This window comes from Lolium perenne, chromosome 6, assembly GCF_019359855.2.
Source record: "Lolium perenne isolate Kyuss_39 chromosome 6, Kyuss_2.0, whole genome shotgun sequence".
Classification (NCBI taxonomy): domain Eukaryota; kingdom Viridiplantae; phylum Streptophyta; class Magnoliopsida; order Poales; family Poaceae; genus Lolium; species Lolium perenne.
The window spans coordinates 49,719,815-49,738,799 of record NC_067249.2 but is presented as its reverse complement, the minus strand read 5'-3'; the positions used below and the strand labels follow the sequence as shown (position 1 = coordinate 49,738,799).

The following is an 18,985-nucleotide window of genomic DNA, read 5'->3' as shown; positions in this document are numbered from 1 at the left end:
GAAATCACTTTTTGTGTTTTTGGAAAGTTTCGGTGTTTGACCGGAGGTTTCTATAAGGTTTCGGTGGGCCACCATGGCTCTTTCACAAATAAACAATGCATGTCGGAAATGCATATAAGACATTGCGCATCCACTTTAATGTGTTTGTTTGCTAAGATGAACCGACATGGCAAAGTACTATGTAGTGTCTTTGAGATAAATATTTTAATCTTTGATGGAATCCTAAGTTTTCATAGCTTTGACCATACCAAGTTGAGTTCACATGAGCCAACTCCATTTGTTCTCAACGGTCCCATTCTAACATGATAAGTAGATCTCACCGAAAAAATACCCAAGTTAGAGTAGCGCCACGCCACGAAGTCCTCTATCCCATCCGACAATGGCATTTGCAATATAAGCATGGCCAAAAAATATTTCTAACCATCACTTTATCCCATTGACCCGTGCTTGGATGAACCAATTCATTCACATGAGTTAATTGGAGTAGTCCTATTTGATACTGAAGCGTGAGAGGCACTTGGTATACTTGAACATCCTTTAGGCCGGGCCTAACAAAGCTTGGTACAGAAAATCAAGGCCCAGCCTCAATCATTGGGCATAAATTTCATGCCCAAACCCGGCCCAGTTAGGTTTCGGGCCCTCTTTCCTATTTCCAACATTTCTGAGTAGTCCGGCAATTGGGCCTAAAACTCAGGATCAGGTCAGGCCCCGTGGGGATTTTCTGTTGACACGAGTCGTGTCTACCACTCTCGCTCTCGCTCTCGCTGTCTCGCACCTCCGTTCCCCATTCACTCGCCACCGGCGGGGGGCGGCGCCGCCATGCTTCGGCTGCGGCGCAGCATCTTTACCCGCCTCCTCTCGTCTCCCTCCGCCTCTCCCATCTCCCATCTCCACCGCCTCCTCTCCGCCGTTTCCCCAAGCCCTGGACTCAATGTGGAGGAGTACCTCGTCGATCGATGCGGCCTCACCCGGGCGCAGTAATCAAGGCCTCCGCCAAGATCTCCCACCTCAAGTCCCCCACCAATCCCGACGCCGTCCTCTCCTTCCTCGCCGGCCTCGGCCTCTCCACCGGCGACGTCTCTGCCGTCGTCGCCAAGGACCCCAAGCTACTCTGCTCCGCCGTGGACAAAACCCTGGCGCCCGTCGTCACCGGGCTCGCCGGTCTCGGTGTCGCGCGCCTCGTCCTGGTCGCCCGCGACAGAATCCGCTGCAGATCCATCGTCTCCTACCTCAACTACTACCTGCCCATCTTCGGCTCCTTCCACAACCTCCTTCGAGCCTTGAAGTTCAACAATAGTCTCCTCGGATATAACCTCGAGAGGACAGTGAAACCCAACGTCACGTTCCTGCGGATTGTGCGGTCTACATGATTGCGATATTGCCAAGCTGAGCATAGCTGCGCCGAGTATGCTCACCAACAATCTGGACCGTGTCCGGGCGACTGTGGCTTGCGCCGAGCGTTTAGGTGTGCCTCGTGCCTCTCCCATGTTGAGGCACGCCCTGCACGCTCTTGCATTTGACACCGAGGACACTCTCGCCGCCAAACTAGACTACTTGAAGAAGACGTTTAACTGGTCTGATGCTGAGGTGGCCATCGCCGTGTCTAGGGCTCCGCTTGTGCTGACAAGGTCCAAAGCAACGCTGCAAGGAAGGTCTGACTTCCTCATGTCTGAGGTGGGGTTGGAACCCGCCTACATTGCTCATCGCCCAGCAATACTCTCTTATAGCTTGGAGGGCCGGCTCAGACCCCGATATTATGTTCTAAAGTTTCTTAAGGAGAATGGATTGCTACAGCGGGAGCGGAGCTACTTCTCAGCAGTCATTGTGACCGAGAAGGTGTTTGTGGACAGGTACATATGCCCACACTGATAAACTAAATGTATAGTCCTAACATAACTGTATACGTACATACGGTCATACCTTGTATTCTGTACTGTACCCTTTGTACCCCTTGTACCAATATATAAAGCTACCTGGCCGCCCGGTATGAGGCAAGGTCTACCCTACCAAACATTACCTACCTCATCGTTTTCATGGTATCAGAGCCGGCGGCGTAACCTAGATCGGATCCGCTCGGCACCTTCTCCGCTGCACGCGATGGTGACTTCCTCATCGTCGTCGTCTATGTCTTCGGACAGCTCCAAGTCGACTGCCTCCAGGCTGTCCAACCCTACCCTCAACTTTGGCGGTGGATCATCCTCGTCAGGTGGTGGCTCGTCGGGGCCCTTCAACTTCGCCCCGATGATCACAAATCGCCTCCACCCTGGAAACTATCTGTACTGGAAGGCCCAGGTCACGATGATCCTTCGCAGCCATCTCCTGACCGGCTTCGTCGACGGAACGTTTCCGTGCCCGTCTGAGTCAACTCCAAATCCGGCGCATGCTACTGACAGCACGGCTCCTCCGGTGATGTACAACCCGGAATTTACTGCCTGGCATCAGCAGGATGCAGCTATACTTTCAGCCATCATGTCCACTTCAACTGAAGAGATCCAGGGGCTCATCCTCTTCGCCACATCTTCTGCAGATGCCTGGAACACCCTTGAGACGAGTTTTTCCTCACAGACAACAGCCCGATCTATGCAGATCCGTGGCGCTCTTCAGAAGTGCAAGAAGCTGGACAAGTCAATCACCACATACTACAACACGGTGAAGTCCTTGGCTGATTCATTGATGTCCATTGGGCAACCTCTCAGCACGTCTGAATTTACTGGATATCTGATGCAAGGCCTGGGTGAAGAATACGACTCCCTTGTGCAGTTGGTTTCTGCGCGAGCTCTGACGGATCCCATGCCACTCCGTGATGTATATGCTCAGATGTTGGCAACGGAGCAGCGCATGGAGGAGAGGAAGGCTGAGGTTCACACTGATATGCAGATGTCTGCCAACTATGCAGGTTCCAAAACCTCGCCTCAAGGCAGCAAACCCAGCTATCAGCAGACCTACAAACCTGATCCTCGACAACAAGGGAAGCCCATCTACCCCAAGTCTGGTTTTACCCCGTCGCCACAAAACCCTACCTCTGGCTATACTGGTGGCGCTCCGACTGGCGGTGGCTCCGGCAACCGTCCTCAGTGTCAAATATGCACCAAGTTGGGGCACGTTGCCTCCTGCTGCTTCAAGCGGTTCGATCGCAAGTATCTTGGCCACGGGAATGATGGGCGCTATATGGAGAAGCAGATTGCTGCATTCTCTGTGACTACTCACCACGGGTCTACCTCGTCCTTCCCCGTGGATCCTAGCTGGTATGCGGACACCGGCGCAACGGATCACCTCACCAACGAGCTCGACAAGCTTCATACCAGAGAACAATACAATGGCAAGGACCATGTTCACACGGCTAATGGAGCAGGTATGCGCATTACTCATATTGGTCAATCTACTCTTCCTACATCATCACATCCACTTCACCTAAACAATGTCCTCCACGTGCCATCAGTCACTCGCAACCTTTTATCCGTTAAGAAATTCTCTCTCGACAATAATGTTTTCTTTGAATTTCATCCTTGGTTTTTTCTTGTTAAGGACCGCATCACGAGGGAGGTTCTTCTTAGAGGGGGCTGCCGTGGAGGTCTCTATAGTCTTGATGTGTCTTCTGCATACAAGCATGTCTTCAGCAGTGTCAAGGTGTCCCGTTCGAGGTGGCACTCGCGTTTAGGTCATCCAGCTACTCAGATTGTTCAGCATGTGTTGCATCGTCATGAACTTCCTTCCGAGTCAGTTAATAAAGATGTAATTTGTGATGCTTGTCAGCAAGGCAAAAGTCACCAGTTGCCATTTTCCCTTTCTACTCGTGTTACTACATCACCACTTGAGATTATTTTTTCTGATGTTTGGGGTCCTGCTCAAACTTCTGTTAGTGGACATTCATATTATGTTAACTTTGTTGATGCTTATAGTCGTTTTACATGGCTTTATCTTCTTAAACATAAATCTGATGTATTCCACATATTTCTTCAGTTTCAACAACATGTTGAACGTCTCTTGGGTCGAAAGATAATACATGTTCAAACTGATTGGGGTGGTGAATATCATAGACTGAACAAGTTCTTCCAGGACATTGGTATCTCACATCGAGTATCTTGTCCACATACACACCAACAAAATGGCACTGCTGAGCGAAAACATCGACATATAGTTGAAACAGGGTTGACACTTCTTGCACATGCCTCTGTTCCATACCGTTTTTGGAGTGATGCTTTCTCCACCGCATGCTTTCTTATTAACCGTCTTCCTAGTCGCGTTATTAATATGCAAACTCCTGTAGAACGACTCTTAGGAGAAATACCTGATTATACTTTTCTCAAAGTTTTCGGCTGTGCATGTTGGCCACACCTTCGCCCTTATAACAAACACAAACTCGAATTTCGCTCCAAAAAATGTGTCTTCCTTGGTTACAGCTCTATACACAAAGGCTATAAATGCCTTCATGTTCCTACCAATCGCATGTATATCTCCCGTGATGTCATCTTCGACGAAAATGTGTTTCCTTTCTCCCAACTCCCAGCCACTACCACTTCACCAATTTCTTCCACTATTCCTCTCACTCCTGACCAATTTGATGATGTAGCATATACACCTTTGCTCTTAGCTAATCATGATGCAGGGAAGCACCGTGGCGCACGCCTGGAATTGCTCGATCCTCCAGCTCCCACTACGGACGACGCTCACGTCGCACTCGACGACGATCTGCATGGCGGTCCGCTACACCCCCATGCAGGACCGCACACGTCGCCTAGCCTGGACGGCTTCGTCACGCCTCCACGCTCGCGCGCTTGCGGCCCAGTTCGTGGCAGCTCATCTGCCTCGCCTGGAGCAGCTGCTGCCTCTCCTGGCGCTGAGTCCAGTTCCTCTGTGCTGCCGGTAGCCTCACCGACGCAGCCTGCGGCCATTCCTGTGCAAGCCCCTGCTCAACAAGGAGTTACTACACGCCTTCAGCGTGGCATACGTAATCCCAAGAACCGTACAGATGGTACTATTGCCTGGTCTGTTTCTCGTCAGGCACATCTTGCTGATCTCACTACTGCAGAACCTACTGATTATCGTCTAGCTATGGCTTGTCCTCATTGGCGTTTGGCCATGGAAGCCGAGTTTTCAGCTCTTCAAACTAACAAGACATGGAGGCTTGTTCCCCCAGTTTCAGGTGTCAACATTATTGACTCTAAGTGGGTGTTCAAAATTAAGCACAAGGCTGATGGTTCTATTGAACGGTACAAAGCACGTCTTGTCGCCAAGGGGTTCAAGCAACGTTATGGGCTCGACTATGAAGATACATTTAGTCCAGTTGTCAAGCCTACTACCATTCGCCTGCTATTATCTCTGGCTCTTACCCATGGGTGGCATCTTCGTCAGCTGGACATACAGAATGCATTCCTACATGGAATTCTTGAGGAGGAAGTTTATATGCGTCAACCTCCTGGTTTTGCAGATCCTAGTAAGCCTCACCATCTATGTCGTCTTGATAAGGCACTTTATGGGTTGAAGCAAGCTCCAAGGGCATGGCATGCGCGTCTCACCACTGTTCTTGGTGGTCTTGGCTTCACATCCTCCACAGCTGATACATCCCTGTTCATCCTGAGGCGTCCTGATATTACACTCTACCTCCTGGTTTATGTGGATGACATTATTGTTGTCAGTTCTTCTGCAGTTGCTGTTGATCGCCTTCTTCATCAGTTGCGCAGTTCTTTTGCTCTGAAGGATCTTGGAAGACTCAATTATTTTCTTGGCATAGAAGTTCAGTTTTCTGATGGTTCCCTAGTTCTCACTCAGCGCAAATATGCCTCCGAGCTGCTGCGCCGTGCTGGCCTCTTGAAGTGTGGTCCAGCCCCTACACCCATGGTTTCTTCGAGAAGTTGTCCTCCATGGATGGTATTCTTCTCTCTCCGAGGAGTCTAGTAAGTATCGCAAAGCATTGTGGGCGGTCTACAGCATCTCACCATGACAAGACCGGACTTGTCTTTCTCGGTGAATAAGGTGTGTCAATATCTTCATGCCCCTCGGAGTACCCATTGGTCAGCAGTTAAGCGCATCTTACGCTATGTTCAGGCTACCTTATCTGATGGCTTACAGTTGAGACGTCCTACTATGTCTCCTGATCTTTTGTCTGCCTTTTCTGATGCTGATTGGGCTGGCGATGCTGATGATCGTCGATCAACGGGGGGTCATGCTATCTTCTATGGTGGCAATCTCATTGCTTGGAGTGCTAGGAAGCAAGCTACTGTCTCTCGTTCGAGTACGGAGTCTGAGTACAAGGCTCTTGCTAATGCCACGGCTGAGCTTATTTGGGTACAAGCACTACTTGGTGAACTTGGTGTCCCACAGACTCGTCTGCCAATACTTTGGTGTGATAATATTGGTGCAACATATCTCTCTTCAAACCCGTTTTTTCATGCACGTACGAAGCATATCGAGGTGGATCATCACTTTGTTCGTGAACGGGTTGCTCGGAAGTTGCTCCAAATTAAGTTTATCTCCTCCAAAGATCAACTTGCTGATATCTTTACCAAGCCTTTACCACTGCCATTATTTCAGTTGTGTAGGCGCAATCTCAACCTTCATAGCTCGGCTGAGATTGAGGGAGGGTGATAAACTAAATGTATAGTCCTAACATAACTGTATACGTACATACGGTCATACCTTGTATTCTCATCGTACCCTTTGTACCCCTTGTACCAATATATAAAGCTACCTGGCCGCCCGGTATGAGGCAAGGTCTACCCTACCAAACATTACCTACCCTTACTGTTTTCACACACAAGGAAGCTGCACCGCACCTTGCTCAAGACTATGCAACAGCTTGCGGAGGCCAAGTGCCGACTAGATTCAGATTTGCATGAACCAACAACAGCCATGAAATTCTGAAACCATGTATGGCGTGACATAAATTTTCGCTTGTGCAAGTTTCAAACTCCTTATGTAACTCTTACTTTCATTCCTTGATTCTCATATGTCCATGTCATCATTCAGTAGAGAAGAAATCATGGCACGGTTATGAACTTGTTCATCCTCTTGTGATGTTGACACACATTTTTGGATTGCAATCAGGCGATTCTTCGCTGCATTAGAAATGCTTTATTTTTTAATTTAATCGGTAGTTGATTTGAACACACATTTCTGTTTTCATTAGCACGTCATAAAATTACCATATCTCAGCTGTCCCTGCAATTGATAAAAATGGTGAAGCTTTTCATGTCAATATTAAGAAATCAATACAGAAATGAGGGCTACAGCCTACATGCATCATATTTGAAAAGTTTCATTTTTCTTCTTCACAAGCTGCCAATTTGCAATCATCTTAGGGCAGATTACACATCCTGTATTTGACACCTTGTAGTGTTTTTTCTGAACTGTCATTTTAACCATCTACGGGACCTAAATTTGTAGTGTGCGTGATTTCCACCCTGTCCACCGATTGAAGTGTTACAGTAAGTTAAAAAAAATTGTGTTTGCAGCAAATCTTCTAATGCGAATCCTGCAGCTCGATGGGTACTGAGAACATGTATATTCTTGGACACCCATCAATGTTTGTCCACGTGAACTTTTGAATTTCTGTAAAGAAGTCGTAGGTGTTTTAACAATGTGTATAATAGGATTCTTTTACCATTGTACACTTTTGGTTCTTCCTCATGTCCATTGGCTCACACTCGCGATAGGAGAATTGATCAGTTGCGGCCTCCACTTGCTCCATTGTAGTATTAATTTTTCTGTGCAACATTGATGCAGGTTTAGTTAAACGGCTAAACATATCTCTCTGATATCTCAGTAAAGGATGAAACGAACAATGTGCTCCAAAGCGAAGGCTATTCTGCTCTTGAAATGACATGGAAATATATTTTTCTTCCTTGAAGTAATACATGGATAGATCTATTCTATTCGAAGTGCACCTAACTATTTGGCTGTTGAGTTTGTACCAACTTTCTTCTTCCAGGTGGCGAGAAGAAACATGGCAGATATGGCTTTGCAATACTATATGTAGGTGATTCCGAAGGAGGATCAGCCTCGGTTCAGGTCATATGGCAGCGCAGACGGCGGATTTCAGTCCGTCTGGAATAAGACTACTCGACCATGCTATGCACATTCATGATGCCCTGTGGCTTTCTTCAAGAACTAATATTCATGACCCGATGCCGGTGGGAGTCCTATTCGGAGAAGAAGCTCTTAATTAATTAGCTTGCCCCTTTTGAATTTTGCAAGTTATGCAATCCTTCTTGTATTGTCCTATGGATTGTACTCATGTAATCAGGTGACACACATGTTGCTGTCGCCTGCTGTATTCATCAGCTCAACTGAGCCTGAACAAGAAATAAGCTGAATATATTGGTACATTCAGCTCCGTACATGCTTCCTCTTGCTTGAGACATCTTGGACAAGTCATGCATGTACACACTTCATTGGTATGGTATATATTTTGTACCCTGAATCTTGAATCTGAATGAGCTGAAAGGTGACTCGGGACTTTTCAGACCTCCTTGCACCCAAGTCCACTGTAGCTATTCCAATTAATAAGCTTTTGCGCATGGCCACGAAGGCTCTATAGCCCTCGAGCATGGAGAATTGGCGAGGCGAGCAGGGGTCTATACTTTTTTTTTGGTTCACTACGCATTTTCTTTGCTGGAATTTAGTGTCCAGTTGGTGCTTTCTGATCAGCTACGACTGTTCTTTCGCCTCTGCATTGTAGTTTGCTAAGTATTTTTCTTTTGCCCACTTGTTTTTATTCTGTTGAGCTTTATTAAGACGACTCCAACTTGCTTCTTGAGGTAAAAGGAGTTACCCTTCATTAAGGATGATGAGCTTCAGATCGGCATAGGTCTGCCTTCTCTGGGTTAAGGTCCTGTTGGCGATGCCGCCACCGAGTTACCCTTTCTATTTGTTGAAAAGAAAAAGAGTTACCCTTTCTATATCGGTGGGGGCATAAGATGAGTGGGTGACACATCTACCGATTAGCAGAACTGGCACAACAGGAAGGTGCAAAAGAACTACGCATTTCTTGAAGGTTCAGAGAGGAACACCGCGGAGGAAGATAAACAAGAGGCAATCAGACGAGGAAGTAGATAAGGAGTAAAGAGTTTGCATTAACTAGAAGTAGTGCAGTTTGGATCGGTGAGCTAGGAATGCGAAAGTCGTCCGATAATACAACCGATACACACACCTCACATGATCTGTATAATAACTAATCCTCTACGTTGGACCTCAACGCGAACTTATCTCTGGTAGATAATTCAAAGATCAGTGACTAATGTAATTCCGTTTCTTTCTGGCAAAAAAGATACACGCACACAAAAAAAACCAAGAAAACCCTTTGTCACAGCAATATTCCCAACACCGGCATCAAATAACAGTACTTCTAAAGAAGTTTTCCACTGAAACATTCGGTACATCAAACAAGCACTGCAGCGCCCAAACCATAGAGCTCCTGTCACAATGATGAACCATATTCTCAAACTTGCTGAATCCCTAAATACTTATTCCAGTTGTAGAGAACCTTGCCACACGGGATTGCTCACATGCTTTCTACTGCTAACTGGTTCATGGAATTACTCGATAAACACACGAAAAGAACAGAAGACAAAGTACGAGACATGATCTACGATGAAAGAGGTAAGGAACCTTCCAGCCAAATGTGAGATCCGAGCACCAACAGATCCCTAGCATCACCAGTAGCTAGACCACAAAGAACTTTATGTCAGTAATCATCATCATCAGAATCTTTCATAAACATGCGCATACCCTTGAGGAACATACGGTCTTCTGGATTGAGTTCGGACTCATAGACACCGTCAAGGTAACGGAAAGGATCACAGTAGTCGTCGTATTCATCTGAGTCCAGGATGTAGTCAGGCGCATAGGCATAATCATCACTGTCAGACTGGACGCCAAATGACCAGAGAGGGCCCTCAAAGCAAAGATCATAGCCATCCATTGGATCATTGGGGAGCTTGAGTGTCTTAATGTTACGACATTTTCTCCGCAGAGCACCATCCATGGAGATGTTGAAGCAGTGGCGGATGTCGAGGGACTCCAGGTGGGGGCAGTTGTCAAGGATGGCTGTCAGCCCCTTATTGGTGAAGTTTTGGCCAAAGAGCTGCAGGGAGCGCAACCCATGCATGGATGCAATCCCCAGAGCATCATCATCCCTGTTATACCTGAACTCATTATTGTCATCCTCAGTGTCCGTGTCATCACCGAGATTGCAGAACCGGTACGCATTGAATTTCAAGTGCTTCAGCTCTGGACATGCTTTGCCAATCTCCTCAAACACTTGCTTCCCACCTATATTTGTGAAGAGTGAAATCTCAAGCTCCTCAAGCAGAGGGAACTTCTTTATCTCCTCTTCGAATTCCATGATATCCTGACAAGCAATGAGGCTGAGACTCTTCAGAGATGGTGCCCTGCAAAGATAGAAATTGTACATTAGTAACCGGAAAATACGCCCTCAAAACAGAATTGTTGATGTATGCTGCACAAGTTATAACTGGCACAAGTGCTTGCCCCAGTGAAGTTGCAGCTATGCACTATCAGTCCTACGAGATAACAATATAGAGGTGATTGCAGTAAGAATAAAATATTAACCAATAAATACGCCATAAAAAAGAAATGCACAGATATTATGTAAAAACTATGAAGAGTTACCATCTTTATCCTGGTGTAGAAGAGCACTTAAAATATGATTGTAATAGGGGATATGTCATCTCAGAGGATAGTCACTGTTAATGACCAGATATGAGTGTAATAGGGCTTAAGTCGTTTAGAGGATAATTACCCATGATGACCAGGATATCACCTGGAATGAGTTTAGTGGTACCTACTTCACTTATTTATGTTTGGCACACAGAACATTAGGTGAACGGACTTGGCTGGAGAATGCAGTTATAGGGCACGACAGCAGCACTTAAAATCTATTTCGCATATAAACTCAGCACGGAGTAATTTATTCCACTTCACTGTTAAAAAGTAATATGGGATCATCAGCAGATCCAATGTTCAATATTTTCATGTTTCATCCCTGAAACTACAACTCCCTGGTGCCCCATTTCAAACCAAGGAAAGCATTGCTCTATGCTAAATATGCAAGGAAACTTGTGAACTTTCTAGACCAAAGACCACCAGAAGGAAATCTCACATAGTTGTGTAAGCTGATAACACCTTAAGTTCCTACCTTAGATAATTGTCAGGCATATGAGGAAATCACACTGCTTGCTACGCACAGTTAATTACTTTGTGAAGATAGGTTGCACAGGCACCCGCTAAATGGTAGGCTGAGAAAAATCATGGGAGTAAAACACTAAGACATGAAGATATTCCAGGTATGAATAGCGTTACATTCTTCCTCTGAGGAAAATACCACTAAAGTATGAATGTAAAGATGTAAGTAAGAAGACAAGAATAAGGCTAGGATGAACCGCACCTCTTATCCAATCCTATGTAAACTAACCATTATTACCAGTATTGAATTAAAATCGAACCAAATCGAACATCATTTCATCATGAACAAACCGAAGCAGCATTTTCAGGCTGAACAGAACTAAGCAGACGCAAATTTAAGAGGACGAAATCTTACTGGTCGCCGAGGAGGCGGAGCACGTCGTCGTCTGCAGCATACTCGGCCCAGAACGCCTCGCACTGGCCCTGTGCGCGGCGTATGGCGCCCTGCGCCATCTTGTAGAGGTTGACCTGGCGGTCGAGCTCGGGGTGGCCGCGCATGTCGATGCGGCGCCAGAGCGCGGGGTGGTCGCGCGCGGCGCAGCGCCAGGAGTGGCACACCTGCCCGGCCCCCATGAGGATCTCGATGTGGTCGAGCTTCCGCAGGACGCAGGTGATGGCGTCCAGCGGCAGCGCCGCCCAGTCCCTCGCCTCGCCGTCGGGGCCCGCGTCCGGTGGCGGCGCCGCGGGGTTCGGAGGAGCGAGGGGCTGCGGCGGGGCCCCGCCGTCACGAGGCACTGCGGGGTGGGGCCGGGGCTCGGCGGGAGTAGGGTTCGCGGGAGCGAGGGGCTGCCGCTGGGTGAGGCCAACGTCGCACAGGGTGGCGGGCGGCGCCTCGCGAGGTACCCATACCGCCGCCTGCCGATGGGGCACCGCGGGGTTCGGAGGAGCGGGGCGCTGCTGCTGGGCGCCGGCAAGGTCGCGTACGGTGGATGGCGGCGCGGCACGGGGCACCCATACCGCGCGCCCCACGGCCTGCGGACGAGGCGCCGCGGGGTTCGGGGGAGCAGGGCGCTGCCGCGGGGCGCCGCCGAGGCCGCGTACGGCGGCGGGCTGGGCGTCACGAGGCACCCATAGGGCGCGCCTCGCTGGCGGCGGCTTGTGGTGGCGGCGGCGGGAGTCCGAGGTGGACATGGCGTTGGGGGTTGGACGAGATAGAGAGAGAGAGAAGGGTTTAGGCTTGCAGGGTACGGCGAGAAATGGGGGAAAGAGACAGTAAAAAGAGGGCGCAGCCGGTAAAGGCGCGGAACAGGCGCTGGAATCGTGGGGCAGATTTTACCGTGCGTGGATGGAGCGCGCTATTAAATTGTAGCCCGCAGGTATTGGGCTAGAGCATTCACTGGGAACCCAATAACGTCCCCAATAATCATTTCAGGGCTGGTATTAAAATTAGGCTTATACCAGCCGTAACCAATAAAACGCGTCGCGGTTTCGAGCTAATAGAATCACCGGCAATCCCGTGAAAGATGTGAATCGGCGGTGCCGACAGCCTCGCCCACGTATGGAAACACCCATGAGGCCCAGCTACCCGCGTCTGTTTTCCCCACCTCCGCTGATGCGCCTCCCACCCTTCTGGATCGCCATTGCCGCCGTTGCATCCCTCATGCTTGCCTTCCATCTCGCCTGTCCAGAAACCGCAGTCCATCGAAACCGTCGCTACCCCTCGACTGGCCAGCGTTGTTTTTGGTCGGAATAGAGGTCGCCGCTATCATCGCCCGGAGGGAGCAGTCCTACGGTGGCGCCGGGCATGACGTCTGGTAGCGCACCGGCGCCTGATCTCAGCCTGACCGACTCACCGACAGTAGGAGGCTGCCGCCACAGCCGTCTGTCCGTCCCGCCCGCAAGGTGTTCGACGGATTGTCGTGATGGACATCGACAACGAAATGTTGGTGCAGCTGCAGCAGCTGATGCTGGCGAACCTCCTCCACCTCTACCAACCCATTCTGGTCGTGCCTCGATGCGGCGGTTCAAGGGTTGGCAAGAGGAGGAACAAGGAGCGGCATCGTCAAGCCGAAGCCTTGGTCCTTGACTCCGACTACTTCGCCAACGACGCAACTCGGACACCGAAGGATTTTTGGCGTCGGTTTCGGATGAACAAGGATCTATTCATTAATATTGTATTTGGTGTTAGGGAGTACGACGACTACTTCATGTGCAAGCAAGATTGCACCGGTCTATGGGGCTTCTCCTCAATCTAGAAGTGCATTGCTGCAATGCGATGTATTGCATACAGAGCTCCCCAGATGCAATCGAGGACTACCTACGCATGGCGGAGTCGACATGCTCCAAGACTATCGACATGTTTTGCCAAGCCATCGTAGCGGTGTTTGTTGGAGATTATCTCGGAGCACCGAGGGCAGATGATACATCTCAGATCCTGGAACAAAGTGTTGCCCGAGTGTTTGCTGGTATGCTCGGAAGCATCGACTGCATGCATTGGGGTTGGAGGATTTTCCCCTTTGCTTAGCAAAGGCTCTACAAGGGGCATACCGGTGAGTACAGTGTCATTCTTGAGGCGGAGACTATGACATCTGGATTTGGCATGCTTTCTTTGGTATGGCAGGAACCCACAATGATATCAACGTGCTACTACGCTCTCTGGTATTTGCTAGGCTAGTTGAGGGACGAGCTCCTGCCGTGAACTTTGAGGTCAACGACCACGCATACAAGAAGCGGTACTATCTAGCCGATGGTATCTATCACGTAGGCTACATTTGTGAAGACAATCCCCGATCCAGTTTCAGAGATGGACACTTATTTTGTTACATGCCAGGAAGCAGCTTGCAAGGATGTTGAGCGGGCTTTTGGTGTGCTCCAGCAGCATTTCGTCGTTGTCAGGTACCCTTCCCTCACTTGGTCGGAGTCTCATATGTGGAAGGTGATGAACGCTTGTGAGATCATGCACAACATGATCATTGAGAGTGAGTATGACACATCTCTAGATGATGATCAATCATTTGATTACCAGGGTCTCTTGCTGAAGTTGAGAATGTACCCCAAGAGTTTGCGGCTTTCCTTCACATGCATCAAGAAATCTGAGATGCAGGTGTCCATGCTCAACTTCAGGCGGATCTGGCTGCGCATTTATGGGCGAGGAGAGGAACCACCAACACATGATTTAATTTAAATTATTGTATGAATAATATCATTATGTGGAATTATGTAAAATTAATGTATGAATGATTTTATGTCTTTGAAAACTATTTGAACTATTGTTTGAAAATATTATTAAGATGGTGTAAAACAAAAAAAAAATGGGGGACGCCGGTATAGGGGGCGCCAGTGTGGGACGAACGTCCCTATAGTTTGGGAGGACGGTGCCGGCATCCCCCATACGTTCGTCTGGATGCTCTTACCGGCCACAAATGTTGGTAATTTTTTTCGATTGCCCACACGGGTTGTCGCCCAAATCAACTCCCAATAGAGAAACAAACGAATGGAAGAGAAGGACGGCAGCAGCTACCAAGTTGGGGAGAGGAGTGACACGTCGGAGGTATGTGGCCGAAGGGGCGCACGCGAAGCAAGACCTCAAGCTCGGGATCCCGCGCCTCCGCACGCGCTTAAGGAAGGAGACGACCTTCTAGGCATGGGCCAGCAGGCTGGGGAGAGGAGTGACGCGGCGGAGGCGACCAGTGCCACACACGTAGAGAGAGGATTTGGTGCAGTTGGTAAGAAAAATAAGAGAGACACTAGTACAAACTCGCTACTTAGAGAAGGCGGGTTAAGCCGGTTACCCTATTTACGATATAAACCGGCTTTCCAAAATAGCCTCACACAGGTACGTTTTCCAACCCGTCTCTAAAAATTGTAGAGTCGATAGATACTTGCCCCTGCTTCTATAATTTTTTGTTTGCAACCGGCGCATTATTATAACCGCCTCACGCGGTCCTATTATTAGAGCCGGTTTCTAATCTCTAAGCAAAGACGCGAGGAAGAGGAGACCTACGACGTAGTGGATCCGATCGCCGAGATCCACCATCCTACCCCTCAAACTCCATATAGGTAATCTCTAAGCAAATACTATAACTAGGCAACACCGGCAGGAGAAGCTCCAGTCAGGCCTAGGGAAGCTATGGAGGAGATCAGAAACAAGAAGGGGGTTCGAGAGAGACCCGGAAAAGGTAAGATCATGAGTAGAACAGTAATCCAAAGGAGTAATTAATTACCCCACCCCCACACGGGAGCCTCGCAGCCTATCCACGATAGGCCACATCCTCGCTCTCTTGCACTAGTTGGGGGCACGACACATGGCGGAAATATGAAACGGTAACATCCACACAAGTCACATGCATCACATCAAAACTGTGATTATAAAGCTTTGAATGTGTTCTACGCAAAGATGTGGTGCTTAGATGTGGAGGCGGGCGTTAAATGCAAATTAAACACGATTTTATGTTGCACATGCGAGATTAGAGGGCCAAGGGCATGCACAAATTCATGGAGCCTCCCCCCCCGCACCCCAGATATGCCACCGGCAGCGGGAGGGGACACTTAGGGGTGGAAAAGGATCAGATGCGGATCAAATAGTGCCCTTCCCATATATGTTTTCATGTTTTCAAAATAATACAAATATAAATACAGATGTTGTCGAATATAAATACAGAGTGGATGTTACTCGAATACGGATGCAGGACGGATGTTTTCTCCATTCGGCACAGATACGAATAATGAAATAATAGGCTCATATGTTATGGTGAGTCAACTATACAATGATATAATACACAATAGTTTCAAGTTCACTCATAGAAAAATACATTTGACCACTTTGTTAGTACTTTTGGTTGAATAATTGTCATATTGGGATATAATTACTAAAACAGGTAAACATAATTTTATTCAGATGCAGATATATCTATTTTCATATCCACGTTTCATTCAAAATGTGATAGCATATTTATGTTTTTTTTGTAAAATAAATCTGGATATTTATCATATCTATTTTCACGTTCATCCGAATACGGATATTACCTTGATGATTTTCAATTTTTCCAATGCCAATGTACCATAATTCAGATTATCTGTTACCAGTTCCCACCTCGGCATGTAGGCCACTTGATTCATACATGTACTAGCTGTTTCGGCAGCGTGCACCACCTCCGGCTTTATTTTCGGGGCTGGTTTTTTTTCTTTCTGGGTGTCTCTAAAGCTCGGTCGACTTAGATTTAAATTATGTCTCAGTCAAATTACTTTAGTGTGTTTTAATGTGGGCCTGAACAAAATACAAACATAAGTGAACATGAATCTTCAAGCAAAAACAAACTGAAACACAACCTAGCCAAGGAGATCGATAAGTATGCAACAACTACAAGATCAATGCGGGCTCGTGGTCGTAGTGAAGCACATGAAAATACACAGTGGCGGGGGACGTTCTGAAAGTTTGGTAGGGCAAAATCATGGACATACATTATTATTTAACTTGAACCATGTGTAGTTTGGGGGACGGGGACGGGGGACGGGGGACGGGACGGGGGGGGGGGGGGGGGGTATATTTATATTGTGTAAGTCAGTTTTTTAAATTTTTAAAGGATTCCAATCAAAATTTAATTGCATCACTCAACGTAAAAGTTATTTATTTTGAATTGGTATACTATTTATAAACGCAAGGTAATGTTAACATCTTTAAATAGAAGTAGAACCTATAAACATACCAAAAGTGAAATTTTATTTCCATCCAAAAGTCGTAGACAGTAGAAAAGCTAAAGCTTATTTTTGAAAATCTTTCTTAGTTTCGGCACGATGAGAATGCTACACTTACGGGAGATTCGTACGGGATTTTTTTACAGGATGAGTTGACAACCAGCGAGCGATCGCATGATAACTTGCAAGAAATGGTGAAGGACTCTCTTCCAATCACTCCAGTCCACGTCGTGCCCGTAAACAAATCCCGTACAGATCTGCCTGTGAGTATAGCATTTTTTGCTTTTGGATATATCTCGCTCTATGTAGCACGCTTATACCGAACATATCTACTATTTTGATGTTTCTAATATTATTCATGATACTTGATAAGTTTTATTATATTTATTGGGACTAACATATTAATAGTTGTAAAAGTGCACATGTTTTTAAATTACACTTTGATATGTAAGGACTGCATGTATATTAGATTAATCACGAAGTAGCCTCTCATTGTGTTGAAATTTGGAATTTCTCAAAATTTATCCCTCGTAGACTTGTTCTTCAAGATCGTCAAAAGGCTTTGGAAAGATGATATCAAATAAAATAAATCAAGACATGAGAGGTATATATGTGATTCTTCTAAAACTTTCGTTTGCCTATTTAAACATCTAAATTTGAGTTTTTATGGGAGCAAAAAGTCTGATTTACTTAACAGAAAATAATGAACATTATATACACATAAGAACATACATGAATATATGTAGTTTTTATCCAAAAATAAAGGTAGGGCAGCTGCCCCATCTATATCTATATACCTAATAATAAAGAAGCTAAGGTTTCTGCTAAAAAAATTCGTCAACATTTTTTTTGGACCGTTTTATCCTCCCATCAAATCGCATAATATATCACAAGTGCCACGGTACCGATTCAATCCTTTTATTTCCTTCGGCCTCAGCTCCCCGAACGATCCCCGCGTTCTGGTGGTGGCGGCGCCGTGCTGTCTAATAAGGTGGCCCAAGTTCCAGCCCCATCTCGCCGGCGACGGTGAGGAACTTTGGGTTCTGTTTGTCTCCGTCGGCGAAGTCCAAGCGAGGTTGGCTTCGTCGTATTCTGGTGTTTTGTCCCCCCGGCTTCTTCCTCGTGTTGCCGTCGGTGGCTCCTGCGGCGGTGGCGAGCTGGTGGTGGAGAGTGACGCGGGATGCAGCTTCCGAGGCCCTCGTCGTTCTTGTGTAGGAGTCCAGCTTGCCTCGTTCGGCGAGGCGGGTTTCCGCTGTCCCCTTTGTGCTGATGCAGGTCTTCGCGTGCTCCGGCCTCTGGTGTTGACCTGACCACCGGAGTGGTTCGGGGCGTTGCCCCCGCCGACATGCTCATCACCTTTGCAAGATCTCGGCGTCCGCGTCGAGTGATAGATGCGGCGACTTCAACGAGGAAATGTCCTCTAAAGGACTACCCCGGCGACAAAGCTGCGCCCGCAGGTGCTTCTTCCCTTACTCCGGGGTGGAGGTATCGGTGCTGGCGACGGCGGATCGTGTTAGGCGCAGAAGATCCCAAGGACCTAGCTGTTTTTCTCTCTTTTTCTAGGGTTCTTTCTGTAATTTTGGGTCAGCTGTCCAAATTCTGGACTGTTCTTGTACTTTCAAGTTTCCTTACTTAATATAATCCAGATATTTGTGCTCAAAAAAAAAAAAAGCTCCCCAAACCCCAACATATGCCCGCCGCGAATCCGAGCACCAAACCCGTCTCCGCGCCTGCTCCCGGACGCGCGTGGTGGCAGCGGATGCATCCGTTCTCTGACACTAGACTGCGTTGTGCTGCACCGCATCCTCACGACCGCAGCGGCGTGCCACCGCCGCCAGCGTCCCGCGCACGTCGCCATGGCCGCCATGGTACCGGTTCATTTTATAACATTTCCAGGCTACTCGCCGCGAGCTTATGGCCGGATCCCCACGCGCTAGGTCAACACCGTCAACACGGGAGTCTACAGACGGGCTGGAGGTCGAGGAGACAGCGCCGGTGCTAAGAGAGCTGGCGGCAGCGCTGGTACTAGGAGAGCCGAGCGGCCGTCGTTGGCTGGGGTAGTGGGAGCTGCCGACTGCCGACGGCAGCTTCTCGGACGCGCGAGAAACGTGAGACTCAGGAGAAGAGGGAGGCAAAAGGGAGGCAGCGA

General features: G+C 47.9%; 2 protein-coding genes and 1 pseudogene across 2 annotated transcripts; 2 read left to right on the top strand and 1 right to left on the bottom strand.

Moving 5' to 3' along the window:
• Nucleotides 1–758: 758 nt before the first annotated feature.
• LOC127307921 (transcription termination factor MTERF8, chloroplastic-like) lies at nucleotides 759–7,526 on the top strand (annotated as a pseudogene).
• Nucleotides 7,527–9,312: 1,786 nt separating this feature from the next.
• Nucleotides 9,313–12,364, bottom strand: LOC127307923 (F-box protein SKIP19). Its single transcript, XM_051338691.2, has 2 exons — nucleotides 11,558–12,364; nucleotides 9,313–10,388 (listed from the first exon to the last, which is right to left on the bottom strand). Exons 1-2 carry the CDS (start codon nucleotides 12,331–12,333, stop codon nucleotides 9,683–9,685), a joined length of 1,482 nt encoding a protein of 493 aa, XP_051194651.1. The 5' UTR covers nucleotides 12,334–12,364; the 3' UTR covers nucleotides 9,313–9,682.
• A 700-nt stretch (nucleotides 12,365–13,064) lies between these two features.
• On the top strand, nucleotides 13,065–14,326 carry LOC139832381 (uncharacterized). Its single transcript, XM_071822124.1, has 4 exons — nucleotides 13,065–13,316; nucleotides 13,433–13,607; nucleotides 13,763–13,902; nucleotides 13,973–14,326. Exons 1-4 carry the CDS (start codon nucleotides 13,065–13,067, stop codon nucleotides 14,324–14,326), a joined length of 921 nt encoding a protein of 306 aa, XP_071678225.1.
• The last annotated feature ends 4,659 nt before the right edge of the window (nucleotides 14,327–18,985 follow it).